Here is a 16,424-nt window from a genome sequence, read left to right as displayed (position 1 = left end):
TCCCTCAGTATATTCACAATAGCCGCAAAAATCAGAAGCAGCAAGAACACCTGGAATCCATGACCTCCTCTGATGACAACTTCTGTAAACCAGTGTCTTAACACATCTATAAACAGGTTACGATGGGTGGAGTCAATGGGGAAGCGGGGGAGGGGATTAAAAAAAAAAATAAAATCTACCAACCATAGAGAGATAGGCGAGAATAAGCCCTGCTTGCAATAAATGCAAAAGGAAACACTGTGAAAAGCAACACGAGAAAAATTTGTGCTCCTAGCAAACAGGAAACATCAAATACAACAGGAAGCTAGTGCAAGAGTTCAGTCTCTCTGAAGGCATTTACACAACATTGCAAATGTCTACTTACGTAAATTCTTCTAGAAGCAGAGGCAGCAATTCTGCCCATCTCTGCCTCCAAAACTCTTGCTAAGGTAATCTGCTTTCTCAGAGGGCTTTAAAAGACTCTTCTGGAAAAAACACATTTTTCCTGTGTTAGGGATCTTCCAGGAAATAAATTTGAACCTCGTGTGTGTGAAATGAAAATCATACCTCTATACAAAGCATCCAGCAAAGCACATTAAGTATTTCTGTCTTCCACCAAGCAATCACCTTTGCCGCCTCAACCGCCATCTCCTTCCCAAAAATTGCCTGGCACTGAGTGTTGCTCGGGCACTCCGATTTTGAAGATACGTTTAAAACACACACAAGCGTCACCAATAGGCTTGTCTGAGATTTTAATCCAGGTCATTTCAAACATACAGTTAGGCACCTAATACTAACTTGACTATGAATTCAAATCTGCTTCTCCCTTCCCAAAGAGCACCAATGATGAAATAGCCTTATTTTACCTTTGCCCAGCTAAACAAATTATTTTCTTCTAAACTTGACTTCTATCTACTGTCAACTTAAGTCCAGCTCATTCAAGCAAGCCAAGATGCTCTAGCTACTGCTAAGACCCTGCTAAAGACTGCTTGAAGTCAACTCTGATGCAGGAGGAATTTATGACAGCTTAATTCCTGTGCTCTGTATTCTACTGTCTGTTTTATTCCCAGATTAAATTCGATATGCTGGTTGTAACATCTGTACACTCCTATGTGTCTGTCTCTTCTGACCCATCACAATCTCCTCATGTCTTATACCATCATCCTCAGAAACAGTGCAGTAGTTACCAGCTATAAGATGGATAACTCCATCTGTGAAGTCCTAGGAGATCTGAAGGCAGGACTTTTTCAGTAAGTGCCTGTCCTTGAAACTTACCACCTCTGGAAAGATTTCCAAGACCCTTCCTAACTTCTCTCCAACTAAGATTTAAAAAAAAAAAGGGGGAGGCTGTTTTTGCACAGTCTTCCTTTTTAAATACAAATCTTGCAATGATTTTGTCATTTACTCTAAAAACGCACTTATGTTTTACAAGTGAACTGGGAAGGTACTAAATAGGCTCACAAAAACATCCCCACAATTTTACGAAAGCATTATACATAAAAAAAGCAAAATGGAACTTCATGAGAACAACATATTAATCAAAGTATTTCATTAAGACCTTGCATTGAAGCTTCTACAGAAACCTAAAATACAGTCTATCCTATCAATATATAATTTGTGTTGTACAATGTGTAACCACTTATTATCAGCAACAAAAAGTTGTACCCTACAGAACAGTAATGACATTTGAAAGTGTAGAGTATTGATTAGCAGTTGCTTAAAAGTGAATCACCGCTACAATGCGGCATCTATTCAGGGCTTTACATACCTTCACTGTCAAGATAATTTGCATGGAGACCAGCTCCTTTAACCTTGAAATGTAAGCATTTTCCAATACAGGATGTGAAGACAAACAACCATAAATGCATTAAGTAAGGGAATTAGCATTCATTTCCTTTCAAGATCTGATGTTTTCCAGTTGGATTGTCCACTCAATAATTTCCATATTAAGACATTATTGAAAGTGTAATGCACGTATTATAAACTTACTGAAGCCATCTCATATTTCTATTCTGTATTAACAACAGAACATATTTACTTTCCATAACACAAGTAAGAGGATTGCGCTGTGCTTGCAAAACCCAGAAAGACACAGAAAATACTGCAAAATATAGAGGTCTGATGGCAGAAGAGCATGAATTCACTGGGGCTTAAAACAGGGTTTTCCTTTTAGTTTAAGAAAAATATAAAATGTGATTGATATTCAGGCTGATTTAGACTACATTTTAAAAACATTACCAACACCGAGAAATTATTACTCCTGCCATAACATTCAAACAGAAGATGAGAGTAGGACCATACATCATTCAAGATGCAGTTCTAATTTCACCAAGGGCAAAGAGAATTTTCCAATGCCTTCAGAGAAGGCAGAACTTCGCTACAAGAAACGAGAAAAAATTATTCTCCATTATTGAGAAAAAGAGACCACGCTATTGGAAGTTTGATAGTACTGTGATATTTTCCTCTACAGATCAATAACCTACCTGAAAATTAGTATTGGACCCAGCAGGTTTTTCCACCTAATACAATAGTTACATATGAATCTGTTTGATTATTCTTATCTTGAACAAAGAAAAATTAAAATATCTATCCAAAAGAATTTACCTTTATGTCTGCAGATAACAACATTAAATACTTCAGCAAACACACTGAAATGCTTTGTAACTACTTTGGTATGGAGAATGACCTTGTGATTTATGTAACTCAAAGATCTGTAAGCTCTACATAATTTACCTGGCTGGTGCTTTTTTGGTTTGGGGGCAGTTGTTGGGTTTTGGGTTTTTTTCCTTGTTTTTGTTGGTTGGGCGGGATGTTGTTGGTGTTGGTTTGGGATTTTTGCAGGGAGTAGTGGTGTTAGTTTTTTCTTTTTTAATCATAGCCATAAGTCTACAGTTTTCTGATAATTTTTCTCTTAGTTTTGATAGAGAAAAAAAGTATTTATTTTTGCAGTTTTAAAATTTCTCAGCAGGCAAAAGTTTAAATTGATATCTAAGAAACTAATCCATGTCTATACCTTAAACTGCACATCTCAATCTTACTGACCCTTCCTTCAAAGCAGTAGTTGCCATGTCTCAAGTGAAGAAGAAACAGCCAACATAAGGCTGAAAAAAGAAAAGCAATTAATGTCAAGATGATTGGACTAAAATTCTAAGAATTTAAGTCACTATTATATGATTTAAAACTAAAGATAGATGTACTGCATGAATCAGATACACTAGCTGAATACTAATTGATCTAAATCACCCTATTCTATTAGTGTGGCACTGACATTTCTGTAGCTGTAAGAAATCCACAAGATATAGCATCAAATCTAGTCAGGTAAGACAAAACACAATTCTGAACCTTTCAAAATAGGAATGCTATACTGATTGAAAAACCTGCTTTGAGAACTCCTAACACAATGAAGAATTAGCTGCAAGGAGTAGGCAGATGCAGCCTAGAGGCTGCTCGAGCCGATGGCCGCCAGAGCTCATGGATCAGCAGAGACTCCCTTAGACACTTACATAAGAAAAACCCGAGAGCCTGAAACAAGCTTGTCTGCCCTAAGAAACCTGTATGGCAGAACTGATAAATAGAAGTTTCTTTGCAGTTAGACACTGCTCCTACATTAGCAATAAAGTAGTATCAACTAGTCAGGACCAAATGAAGAATTATCAAAGCTCAGAGTATTTTTTTTAAAAAATGTAGTATCTAACAGAATCTGAGAAAGCATAGACCCCAGTGCATTTTTAGAGAATCAGACATTCCATACATATTAGAAAAGTCTTACTGTGTAACAACAATTACTTTTAACATTAACAGAAGGCATATCACCTGCATTTTTTACTTCCATTTCATTACTGCTATTATTTTGCAACAGCATGGAACTGAAAACATACTGTTATCATGGACACTGTAATGTGAACAGCAGCATTCCCCAAAGTCTGTTCCTCCAAAATTCTAACTGTAGCAGCTGAAGTGAAAAATATTTCCCTGGCACCTAACCCTTGCTTTGCATCTTATGCTTAAAGCCTGGCTTTGCCAGCAGGCTAAACTCTTGCATGTACTACAGTGCTAACTAAATATAATCAAAGCACTAAAATTAAAAAAACCAACACACCACACACACAAAACACTCCACAAAACATACACGCACACACAAAAAAACACACACCAAAAAAACCCCCCAAATCCCCCACAAAAACAAACAAACAAAAAAACACAAAAAAACCCCCACCACAACCAACACAAACAAAAAAACCCTAACACACACCAAAACTAAAACACAGAACTTTAAGGAAGTGTCAAGATTCATATAAGGCAAATGTCTTTTGGAAGCCTAAGGAAAAAATACAAGCATCTAAGAGACAATTAAAATTTGAAGTAATTCTTAGGCCCCAGCAGTATTTGCTAACTAGGTAAAGAGCGTGCATGTCTCTACAGCAGCAGGAAGCTTCTTGTACGCTGCCAAATCTATATGACAACTGTAAAACCTCCACAAATCAGATAACTTAGGAATAATATTGTCCTATTTTCTTCTGTAGCGTTTTTTGAACACTGAACCATCTTCACTTTGAAAGCAAGTATTATAGTAGAACATTTAAAAGCTATATTTTTAAGTGCTAATTTTGCTTATATGCTCATAATTTCTAAAATTATTTACTGAAATATTATTTCTGACCTATTTACAGTGTCTGTATTTCATTTAAAGTCAATTTCAGGAAAAATCATATTTCCCCATATAGTCTTAGGAGACATTAACAACGTACTTGGATAAGATCATCGCAATGCAAGAAAATAATAAAACTTTCAGTTAAGGTAAGCAGTGTTTTTTAAAAAAAATAGTTTCAAAAAGTGTCAAAAATATTCTCACACATCTTTTTGAAACTCAAGAAGACAGCAATGATGGTTACTCATTTGATGTTCACAGTACAGCAAGACTTAAGAATTGCTATAACTAAATCAATATTCACAGTTACAACCTGGCAAAATTTTGCTTTACTGAGTATCTCACATAACTTAATTTGCTCAATGAAATTTTAGTATGGGTCAAATCACACAATGTGTAAAATATTTGGGCAGTAGAGAATGTCAGTCATGCCTTGATTTCAAATGCATTCCTTCAGAAGTAGTGCTCACTATATATTCTAACAAAATGAATCAAGTAACCTTTCCATTAATTTTTCATTTAGCAAGCCTTTATTAAGCTAAATGGCACTAGAAAGCAGTTGGTAATTGAGAAATCTATACTGTCAAGAAACATAATTATACGCACATTTTATATCTTCATTTGTTTAATTATGTTTAATTCATAATCAGAAAATGCAGATTCCTCCAGTAATATTAGAAGTCGTACTGCTTCTAAAGGTGCAATCTTGACTTTAAGACATTGACTCAGATCACCCAGAGCTCCCAGTAAATACCAAATGGATTCTCTATGCCTGGCTAGTGGGGAGGGAGTGGGGAAGGTGTTTGCATTGAGAGCTCTCACTGCCTCCATTATTATTATGACAACTTCTGCCACTGACTTTGCATGTTGAAAATACTTGCAAATCTTGAATTTTTTTTATTCACACAAGCTTACACAAGAATATAATTTTAACAATAAAAAAAGATACACGTTAAAGTCATCTGTCCTCCAGGCTCATTTGCGATGATCAGCAGCAAGAAATAAACTTAAAAGGGCAGATACATTTGGAATTCTAAATAAAAAGCACCAAAGGTTTCCTAAAACTGCTGTAACCAAAGGGAAAAAGAAAACACAAATAGAGGATTGGACAGAGAAATAGAAATGCGCTAAATACCTGACAAATCTGTGTTTTGTCTTTCCTCTTTCATTCTATTATGAAATATCATAACAAAGGAAACAAAACCAAAATAGCTTGAAATGAACATGCATTGCCCACCTTCAAAAACAGGAGCACAGATTTGTTAGTGAAATAAAAAGGATGCTGATGAAAAGGTAAAATGAATAGCTTCCAATTATCTACAATTATAACAACCAATAGGAAGAAATCTTTCTACTTCAGAGGGAAAAGATCCATTACAGAAGGGATGACAGCAGTATCTACTGTGAGAAAGAGAGGAAGAATGATTAAGGATTTCATACTGTTTCTTTGTGGATTTTAGTATCATTGCAAAACACAGTATATTCCATACTTTTCTAGTAAAAGTTAGACTGTCTGTGTTTGGTAGATTTCACTTTTAAAGCCATTTTAGAGCAAAAATGGCCATGCATGGAACAGTTCCAAAGTTAAATATGGGTACCTGTTTGTTATGGCCCAATAAAAAATTAAAGCCTTTTAATAATACTTTATTAGATACTAATCAAAACTGAAAGGTCCATCTGCTATATAAATTTAAGGAGTTCATACAAAAATGTGATTATATAAATCTATACAGACTTCAAAAAACATGAGCTAGAAGTATTATAAATACTGAACGTCCAGATTTTCAGATTAAAATAAAAGTTTGACCAATAAATTGAAGTGAAGCCATTTAATGGCCTTGAAAGCTAGTAAGCGACTTTAAATATTTTTTTCTTAACAGCTCCATATTTTAGGTTAGTGAAGTCCATATTTTGCAGTCCTGGGCATACAACACTGAAAAGACAAACGCTGCTAAGAAACTCATATGACTTCAGTAATCATTAAGTCAGTTGCTTTCATTTTATGTGGATAGCGTAAGTTTTTTATTTGGACTGCTACATGTACTGTCTGTTACATAATTTCACACAAATACAAGCCTTTCAAAATAAGCGCTACAAGCTAAAGGAATCATTTCCTTCATAAACAGACACCGTCCCCCCCCGCAAAAAAAACCCCACAAACAACCACCAACATTACTTAGAACAAAAAACCACATCTAAATAAGCCAGCAGAAATTTAACATATGGGTTGAATGAGTTTCTCTGTAGTCAGTGAATGTCTCAATGTTTTTCCATATTGCACTTTGAGGATCACATATTAAATGCCGCAAAATCGCAGTCTTAACATCTTTAACATATTCTGTTTAGTCCCTCATTATATTTTTTCAGCAACTGCTTTAAAAATAAATCGTCTACAATACCAAACTTTACTATACATTGCATATTTAAATTAGAGTAGACACAGTTCTTGATATATACCTAATACTCAAATCTGCTTTCTCATTACCCTCTGCCCCAATTATGTAGACTTATACCAGTTCCTCAAGTTTCTGCCATACTTCACTAGCTTATTATCCAGCTGTGCAGCTGAGCAAGAAGATAACCACATTCATTCCTCTTATCTGTAATGATGTAATACATCCCAGCACTGGGTTGAGATGATTGGGGGAATAATGGGATTGTAAAAACTGCAGAGATGACAAACAACAGTGCAGCCGCCTTCTCCTCATACAGTGAATTGTGTACATACAGCACAGGGTGACAATAATACAATATGCACTAATTCTGCTCCTTGAATGAAGTTAACATTTTTCATGAGAAGCAGCTGTTTCTCTACAGAAATATCATCACCACAATGCAGCAACCAGATTAAATACCCGCAATTTAGGCTGAAGCCTAGACTGCAAGAAATAAAAGTGTTGGAGTTTACTTTCTAATGATAATAAAAAATAATCCAAAAAGAAAAATATCAGTATAATCAAGGACTCTCCAGATAGTGCAGTGCAATGCAAAGAGTCATCAGGGACTAGTAAGCAATACAAAAATAGATCTTGGACCAAAGCATGTTCAGCACTGCTTTCCTATTCATTTAAAAACGAAATCTGCCTCCATTTTCTCTGTTAAAACCTTCCTTATTACAACTGAAGAGATCCTTACCTTCTGCAGGAGCTGGGAACCCGAGTACTTGGCTGCAATAGATTTGATCTCCCCACCAAATGCTGAGGCCCAGAGCTTTACACTGTGAAGAAAAAAAAATGAAACAGGAAGAAATGTAATACACATGTCATAGCAAGCAACACAGACTATAACAGCTTCAGCTGCACTCAGAAGGATCCTAGCAATTTTGCATTAAAGAGCTCACTAAGGAACCTAAGCACAGCAAAAGATGAGCAAAGCTGTTCAAGTATAGGCACAAACTTGATGCTGTGCTCAGGTAAGGCCTCTGATACAAAACTACCCAACCTGCGCTGTTTAAATTTAAAGAATCAACTTGCACAGAAACATGCTTTTGCACAATATAGCATACATGGTCACTGAAAGGAAAACAAACAGATATAATGGCAGAACAGTTCTGAATGATAAATTCTCAAACGAGAAGGAGTTAACATAACAGCATCAACTTCAGTAAATACAAGCACTTAAGTTAAGAGACTGTGGCCACATACTGCACCAACACCTGCTCCTACAATAAAATTAAAGTACTGCTGAGCACATTATAGACTACCACTTTAAACACAGCTGACAGAGGAGCAAAGGTGCCTTGAACAGTCAAATATCTGCAATACAAAAAGATAAGAACTTGAGCAGTCAAGTTCTCATCCTTTAACATGGTCCTGAGAGCAAGAGCATGAAAGCACTTACACAGACAAGGGAATCTGCTGCTCCGATCCAACCACATCCACTAAGGCTGTGTTAAAAGCTGTCCAGAAGATAAAGAAAAACCCCCCAAAAGCCCGAAGAAGATTCAGATTCTCTGGCATTGTGCCTCTCTGTGCCTGGAAAGATTTGGGGAAATTCAAGCAAAGCTGAATTCAGCAGCAGTGGGTTTTGCCTCTAAAGCCTCTTTCCCCACCCTTGCCCTCTCCACTAGAACAACACTGGAAGAAATCACAGCTCCATCCTCATGCCTCCAAAGAAGGACCCTCTCTGTGTAATGGAAAAAGAGGACCAGAAGCGAAGCTCTAATGACTTGAAAACTATTGTGTCCCTGGTAACAGCAAAGCTTTTTCCAGCACCGCTGCAGCCACTTGCATGTAGTTCTTTACAACTCCGCAGTCAGCAGTGTGCTGGAGTTACTTCAGTGACCTACTGCTGCTCCAAAGTGCCCTTAGCAGCAAGAAAGCAGACTATTGATTCCAACTGGGGAGGCTGTCTTCTCGCAATTACTGCTCACTTTGCAAATGGAAAGCTGCCTAGAGTTCTCCTTTCCCTCGCCGGTAACCTCCAGCCTTCATCCCAGATCAAGTCAGCCAGTGCACTGGTTCAGCGGAGCAGGAGCAGCAACCTTTTAACGGGATAGCGCAGAGGCAGAGAGGCAGGCACAGGAGGAGCTGGACCAGAGGGAGGGTGCCTCTGAATGGCAAAAGCGGAGAAAGTCTGGAGGAGCTGAAAGTGTAGTTGAGCCCTTCCAGGAAGGCGAGAAGAGAGCGCTGCACATTGCCGGGGGCTGAGCGAGGGAGGGCTCGGCGGGGCTGGCAGGGCGGGGGGGGCCGTGCACACCCACCGGCGCCCCGGCCAATTCAGGCAGGGCACCGCGGCATGACAAGCATCTGTCACACAGCCCGGAGAGGCGCCGGATGGCCGGAGCTCAGCCCCGGGCGCCGGGAGCGCCCAGCAGCCCGGCCGCGGAGCCGCGCCGAGCCGGGCGGAGCAGCCGCGGGAGGAGCGGAGCGGAGCGGCCCCGCCGAGCCAGCATCGCTGGGCGGCGGCTCCCGGAGCGAGCCCCGGGTTTAGGTCGGGCTGGCACATTTAATTGAGTCATAGATAGCACGTCCTTGTGCATAAAGGCACGTTCGCTGCTTCCTCCCACGCCCGAGCGCTGCAGCGAGTCGCTATCCGAGAGATCGGGACCAGCAAAGGCTCATGAATGAAAAGAAATGCAGCATAAGTAAATCAATGTGGGCTAACGGACTCAAGCCTCTGAATAAATTACTCATTTGTGCTCATAGAAGAATCCTCTTCATACAGCAGACACAGGATTACAAGCTCCTCCACAGAGAGAGCAGCATGGGGAACAGGAGGGATTGGTCCAGGTATTTTTGTTGTTGTTCCATTTTTAAATCTACCCTCCCTCCTTTTGCTTTTATTCTTCTCCCTCTGTCTGTTTCTCACCTTCTTCTCCACTAAATGCACAGACTTAAAATAGCAATTGAACTTTAATGTAAATAAGTATGGCAAGACCTGGAGATGATCTGAGCATGGGCTGAGTCATCCTTGCATCATACGATATAGCTCCAGCATCCGCTCCACAATTCTAGTTTCTTCCCCCTGTAGTTAGAATTAACAACTCAAAATATTCACTTTGCCTTTGTATACTGTTCTTATGTTGTTTAACGTTTTCTGTCTTGAAGCTAGATAGGTAGTGCCTGTATTTTTTTTCCCACGTTAACATTTCTAAGAGCACTGAACAGGTTGCTTTAAATGTCAACACCTGACCGATAAAAGCTTTCTGCTTTCTCAGAAGAAACTAGAAGTTTAAGGATAGAAAGACTACCCTAGGGAAACCGCATAGAGCAGAGCAGCACAGTACACTGCAACTTTCACCACCCACTGGCCATCCCCAACAGGAAAAGGCAATAGATCGTAGTTCTGTCTATATTATTACCTTCATACAAAGGTAATAATGAGTTTTCTGAAAAGAGACACTTTGTGTATTTGTGTATTTGTGTACTAACCATTTTCAAAGTCCTACTATCTGTGCTGTTACTGAGGATTTTCTAAGCAGTATTTTAAATATGCTGCCATGTCACCAGGTGTTCAGCCTACCTACAGGCAGAAATGTAAAAATGCACATGGCTGACTAATTGTAGACAATAAATTATGCGCCCCTTTGAACATAATATTATGTAAACAATAGTATATTTTCAAACCTAGGAATGAAACAGGAATGGTGGACCACCTCACTGTTTGTGCTGTTTAGCTTTTTTATATGCTAAACATTGTCAGGAAGGAAATTCATAAGGCTAATTTTGTGGGACTCAAACTTCATTTTTACATTAATAAAAAACCTTATCTGCTTCAAGTCAACACGGTGCACTGGTGACAACGGTTTCAGTCTTTGAAGAATTACTGGAAGCCCTGGAAACTTTTTGAAAACACAAAGTGTGCCTGTATTCAATAGTTCTGAGAAATTTAACATGCATTAAAACCATCACTAATTATTGGCAAGGTGGTAAAGTTACTTGTCAGACCTTGACTTTATTTACATTTATTATATGCTCAATACTGTATCAGAGCTACAATTTATACATTTGGCACATACAGCTGGACACTCACATTTGTTTAATATAGAAAACATATTTCTACTATTGCTAGTCTCAAAAACATTCACTTAAACAATAAATTTATACCTGGCAGTACAAGGATGGCCGCCTCCTTTTGTGTTAACCAACATTTATATGCATTATACCATAAAGTGCTTTCAGCATCTTTCATGAATGCATATTGGTTACGTTCATGCAGTTATTTAGTTCCTCTCAATAATTTAGTGAATGGAAAGCAAACCTATACTGTAACAGTGGTTTAACACATACAAACTGTATGTGTAAACCACTAGAAGTGACAACACTTTCTATCAAGCTATTGCAGCCTGGCCTGACCCACTACTGACTATTCCTGCCACACAGATCACTGCAGCCCAGACAGCAGGTTCAAAACTCATGTTGCCATTTCGCCCATGTTTTCCTCATGAGGAGGTTGCGGAAACTTTCATTAAGTGGGTTTGCATAAGAACCAAGGAAAATAAATAGAAAAAAGTAGTAAGTTCTACTGAAAGGTTCATGTCCTTTATATTGGGGATATAGCAGTGTCCATCATTTGGTACAGCCTTGTGATGTCCCGGAGCAAAGTCAGAAAAAAGCTAAGTTTCAAAGCAGCATAGTAACAAACTACATTTTGGAAGTAAGTGGCATGTCTATCATTTCCTTATGCTGTTATAGATACCTGCCAAATCTGGAAGAATCTTTAAGTGCTGGTGCCACTAGAAAAATGCATGTATAGATAACCGATCAGAGAAGGAAAATGTTTATGTGCTTAGCAAATTTACGTTCTAAACCCAAGTGCATTTTAGCAGTAAGTGCAGGCACGTTACATGCCAGCGAGTCTCAGAAGCAGAGCTCTTCATCTAAGTGTATTAAGTTGGATCACTCTGCCCCGGCCCCCATTTTTAAGGGATAAAAATGGCATCTAATCTCCTGCTGTGTCTTTGATGATCAAGTACGATGGCACGTTTTAGTATCTCACAGAAAAAGAAAGAAGCTGTTTTCCCCACAAAAGCAGAAATAAAATTTGGACACATGAATTATCAAATAAGTGTTGTAATAGAAAGTCAGAGGCATGGTCAGAGAAAGTTGATGAATCCCCAAAGCTTTTGCAATGGACCACATTCAGGAAAATAACCAAGGCACTGGGAGGAAAACAAAAGCAAAGAAACCCCCCAAAACGCCAAACGAACACGTCAAGGGCAAAGGGTAATATGAGATGTGACACAAAGGCTTCAGTAGAGAACACAGACTAAGGCAAAGTCCTGTACATAAATACATATAGTAACTTTACTTGACAAATGAATCCCATTGTTCTTTCCTCTATCTGCAGATATATTTACACTTACAAAAGGGTGCAGGAACAGGGTCACATTTGCATCAGAGTGTAGTTCGAGGTCTCTTCTGATTAGACACGTATCAAGCCCTAATAAAAATCAATCAAGAGGCATAGAGAGAAGAGACCATATGGTGCAGGGGAGAAGAGTAGGAGGAAATGGTATAATTAACACAAATGTTTATTGTATTTCCTTTTTCAGATGCTTATCTACAATGAGTTCTAAACAGAAAGGAATAAATGCAGAAGGCTAAAATGCTAAAAGCCTTGCTGAAAATGCAAGCCACCTCCACTGGAAATTAATGTAAAAAAAATAAAAACAAAAATGGAAATATATCAGTTTATCTATATCCCACATTTATTAGAAGATTCAGATACTGCAAAAATAGATAAGTCCCAACTATGCTGCATGATGCGGTGTTAATACTTGCTTTGTAGTATATTCCTCAGCAATTCTAAATACTGAGATTATAAACCTCAGATGTGTTCACCACAGTGCTTTTTTTTGTTTGTTCTATTCAAGATATTAAAATGTCCCTTTCCCTCCTTTTCCCTTTTCTGAAATACCTCTCTTAAAAAATGATCCCTTACATAAAAGCAGTGGGAAGGGGAAAAAAGGGAGGAAGTTAGGGGATATAGCTACCTTACGCATTAAACAATTTAATATAACGTCCTGTACCGAAAATCCTTCCAGCTTTCAACAACTGTATGCAACTTTTCCCTTACTTCTCTGCAAATATAATGTTTCACATACACTTCCACATGGAAAATGAAAACAGGAGAAGTAGAGGGATAACAAAAGTCATCACAGCTTCACAAAGCACTTTGAGATTGTCAGATGAAAGGCAAAATCTGAATGTTCAGGATTTATTATTCGGAAACAACCCGAGGGTGGAAGGATTCATCAAGTAGCGTTTGCGTGCTGTGAGAACACAGGCTCACTTGTTTCAAGTGAGCTGTACATCTGACGAAGAGCAAGAGACTGCACATTAGATCTATTCTGTAGACACTTAACATATGTACATGTACTTTTCAAATTTTATGAAGGTCCCATGTGTATAAATCTAAGTGTTTCATTGGTACTGGAATGCCTAACTATTGACCGATTCCAACCCACTTAAAACAAAGACTGAGGTCAAGTAACATTACTCACTGGCTTAAATTAACACAATTTCACACAATGGGCGTGAGCTAGTGACTTGCAGAAATAAAAATATTGCAAAAATTTTAAACCATGTCAGTATTTTGTATGCAACTTTGTAATATTATCATCTTGTTTGTGTATACTGTTCAGGTCAAATCAAACACTAATATTTTGGTTCATGAGAATATTAAGGGTATATGCAACCTATGGTTACAGATACTCCAAATCAGTTACATGAGAATAAATACAATCTCTAAAGATGTAAAAAAAAAAAATACTAGTATAAACTCTCAATCAATATGTTGTGAGTACAGAATTCTAGGTTACTGTCGTGTTATCTTTAGCACACTTCGGCACCAAATAAACCTCACAGTTTGCCATAAACCCCCAAGGAATGAATGGTTAATTTAGCTTTTACAAAGCCTATGTTCAGCTGGCTTTAGCATCTCCACAAGGAGTTAAAATGTAAAAGAGCAAAGCATTATCACATCCCAGCCTATGAGAGCTCACACTGCATGGTAAGCGAGAGCGCTTTAAGCTAATGATGTTTATAGCTAACCAAATCCAATTTCAGCAGTCCACTCTAGCTCTAGTCTGTTAGTGCCATTTTACATAAGCTTCATTTATTTTGAATTTTCAACTATTAAGACAAAGTCCGCATTTGGTTTCTTTCAAGTGTCATGCTAGGAAATGAACTCTTCTCTAAGCAAATAAATTACTTTTTTACTCCCAAGGCTGGTGCTAGGTTGTAAATTCTAATGCTTTCAATGCATTCAAAATACTTGAAAACCAAAGACAGGACCTAAAACTGAGAAACTGTAATTGAGAGCTTTAACATAATGGACAGAATACTATAGAAACAAACAAACCTAAGACTCTTTCTCTGATGATAAATATGTTACGTTTAGTCTTCATTTAAAGTGTTAATCTATTGCTCTGTATGACTGGGGGTTTCATTTTGGTGTGTATCTATAGCAGCCTGGGAACGTTCACCCAAACCTCTGAGCCTCTTTAACATACCCTTGTTGAAGCCCAAAATAAAGACTTCAAAGGTTAGGAAAAGCATTGCTTTTAATTCAGCTCTCGGCAGGATTAATGACACAAACAGTGGGTACCAAAAATGATGTATGCAAGGTGGGAGAAAGAGTGGAACTGGGATTGATCAGATTCCTTCAAAAGAGAGCTCCTCTTGCATGGATAGATGAAGTGTCATCTATTGACTCGTTGTCAGTGAGGTTAAGTATGCAATCATCCAGCTGAAACAACCTGCAAAACTTTAGACTAACAGTTAATTATTTTCAAAATACTGTCCTTATTGCAAAGTTGAAACTATAACATAGCTTCTGATCCAAGAAACAGTGCTATGTCAAGTAATTGTGTGAAGCCACCAAGTACTTCAGAGGCCTATAACTGTGTCATTCTCCAACTAATTCCTGCATCACAAGTATGAATTTTGAGGTGGAAATGTGACTTTTCTGAGGGCTTGAATATTGGATCAAGAAGCTGGTAGTTTAGTCACCACAGTGCTGCTTATATAATATCACAGAAAACGAGCTTTGTGTAACTCTATGGCAGAAGTTGCTAACCTATAATCCATTTCTGGCTCTATCACTTTGGTGAGTCTTGTTTGTTTATCATGAACATTGACTGATCCTGAAAATCAAAGTTATCTTAAAAGGCTATTGGAAATAGCATATATTAAAAAAACATGCACATTACAGTAATGTATTCCAGTAACTTGTTACAGAAAAAAATATATATATGTACATCAACATAAGAAGTCCTGAAAAGTGGGAGTATTAGACAGTCCTAAATGTCTCATTGCAATTGCAGAATAAGACTACCCAAAGATTATCAGAATGCAAACAGGTTTCAATAAGACTAAAGTAATACTAGGAAGCACTAAATACATTTCTTAACTTTTTGGAGTTTAAAACTGATTGATTTAACTTCAAAAAGAGTGCAGGCAATTCACTAGTTGTCTTAAGGTCACAAGAGCAACCTGATAAAACCCATTTCAGACTTGCTGCTTTATGCAAATCAAGTTTCACTTCCTCAGCAGCTACTGGTACTGCGGGTATGAACCAAATTTAAGATCACTTTTTTTTTTTTCCCCACCAATACAAGTGGCTACTTATTCTAGGCAATATGACTCGAAATCTTGCAGCCTGTAAGCAGATGAAGCAATCTATTATTAGGGCACTCCTATCATACCCTAAATCAGTGGAAAAAGTGGACTTGGACATAATGAATAATTCAAGCATCACACAGAATAATACCCTACCACAGAAAAAATACAAGATAGTCTCTTACTCTGATGTTTCAAATCCTGACTTGTGTAGAGCGGTCCAATTCTTCTTCTATTTTAACATAGCTTGGCATTACATACCATGGAAAGCTCAGGCTTCACCTGCTGAAAAATAGCAGATTTATTAGGTTGTTGTGGGTTTTTAAAAATACATTAAAGCATGATTATGCTTAAAATATATAAAGTAAAAGCAAGATTGATACCCATAAATATACTAATAAGTGTTAAGTAAAATATTTGCCAGAGCACGCATTTCTATTTTACCAGCTGTTTATCCATCATAGTGTCACTAACATTGCAAGAGACACACTCAGAACTGCTATGCTCATTACTCTTTAATGTATCACTTCATTTTAAACAATAAGACTAACAAGTTCAGGCCATAATATAGCCATCCTTCCTATGACTGGGAAAAAAAAAAAAAACACCCCCCCAAAAAAACCACAACAAAAACCAAAAAACCACACACCAAACCACCCAAACAACACCAACCAACCACACCACAAACAACACACCCACAAGTGTCAGTTTACACTATGATTCTACTTATA

The 16,424-nt window shown here is 37.8% G+C and overlaps 1 protein-coding gene across 1 annotated transcript in view; it reads right to left on the bottom strand.

The window, feature by feature from the left end:
* Nucleotides 1-8,586, bottom strand: part of CACNA2D3 (calcium voltage-gated channel auxiliary subunit alpha2delta 3) — a 437,844-nt gene extending 429,258 nt beyond the window's left edge. Inside the window, exons 1-2 of the mRNA XM_065642557.1 lie at nucleotides 8,468-8,586; nucleotides 7,763-7,844 (exon numbers count right to left, since the gene is read on the bottom strand). Of these exons, the coding sequence (XP_065498629.1) occupies nucleotides 7,763-7,844; nucleotides 8,468-8,586 (201 nt within the window). The remainder of the gene's footprint in view (nucleotides 1-7,762; nucleotides 7,845-8,467) is intronic.
* Between the last annotated feature and the right edge of the window lie 7,838 nt (nucleotides 8,587-16,424).

This window comes from Caloenas nicobarica, chromosome 11 (assembly GCF_036013445.1).
Source record: "Caloenas nicobarica isolate bCalNic1 chromosome 11, bCalNic1.hap1, whole genome shotgun sequence".
In the NCBI taxonomy this organism is placed as follows: Eukaryota; Metazoa; Chordata; class Aves; order Columbiformes; family Columbidae; genus Caloenas; species Caloenas nicobarica.
The sequence above is the reverse complement of the archived record's forward strand: the minus strand, read 5'-3'. Positions and strand labels throughout refer to the sequence as shown.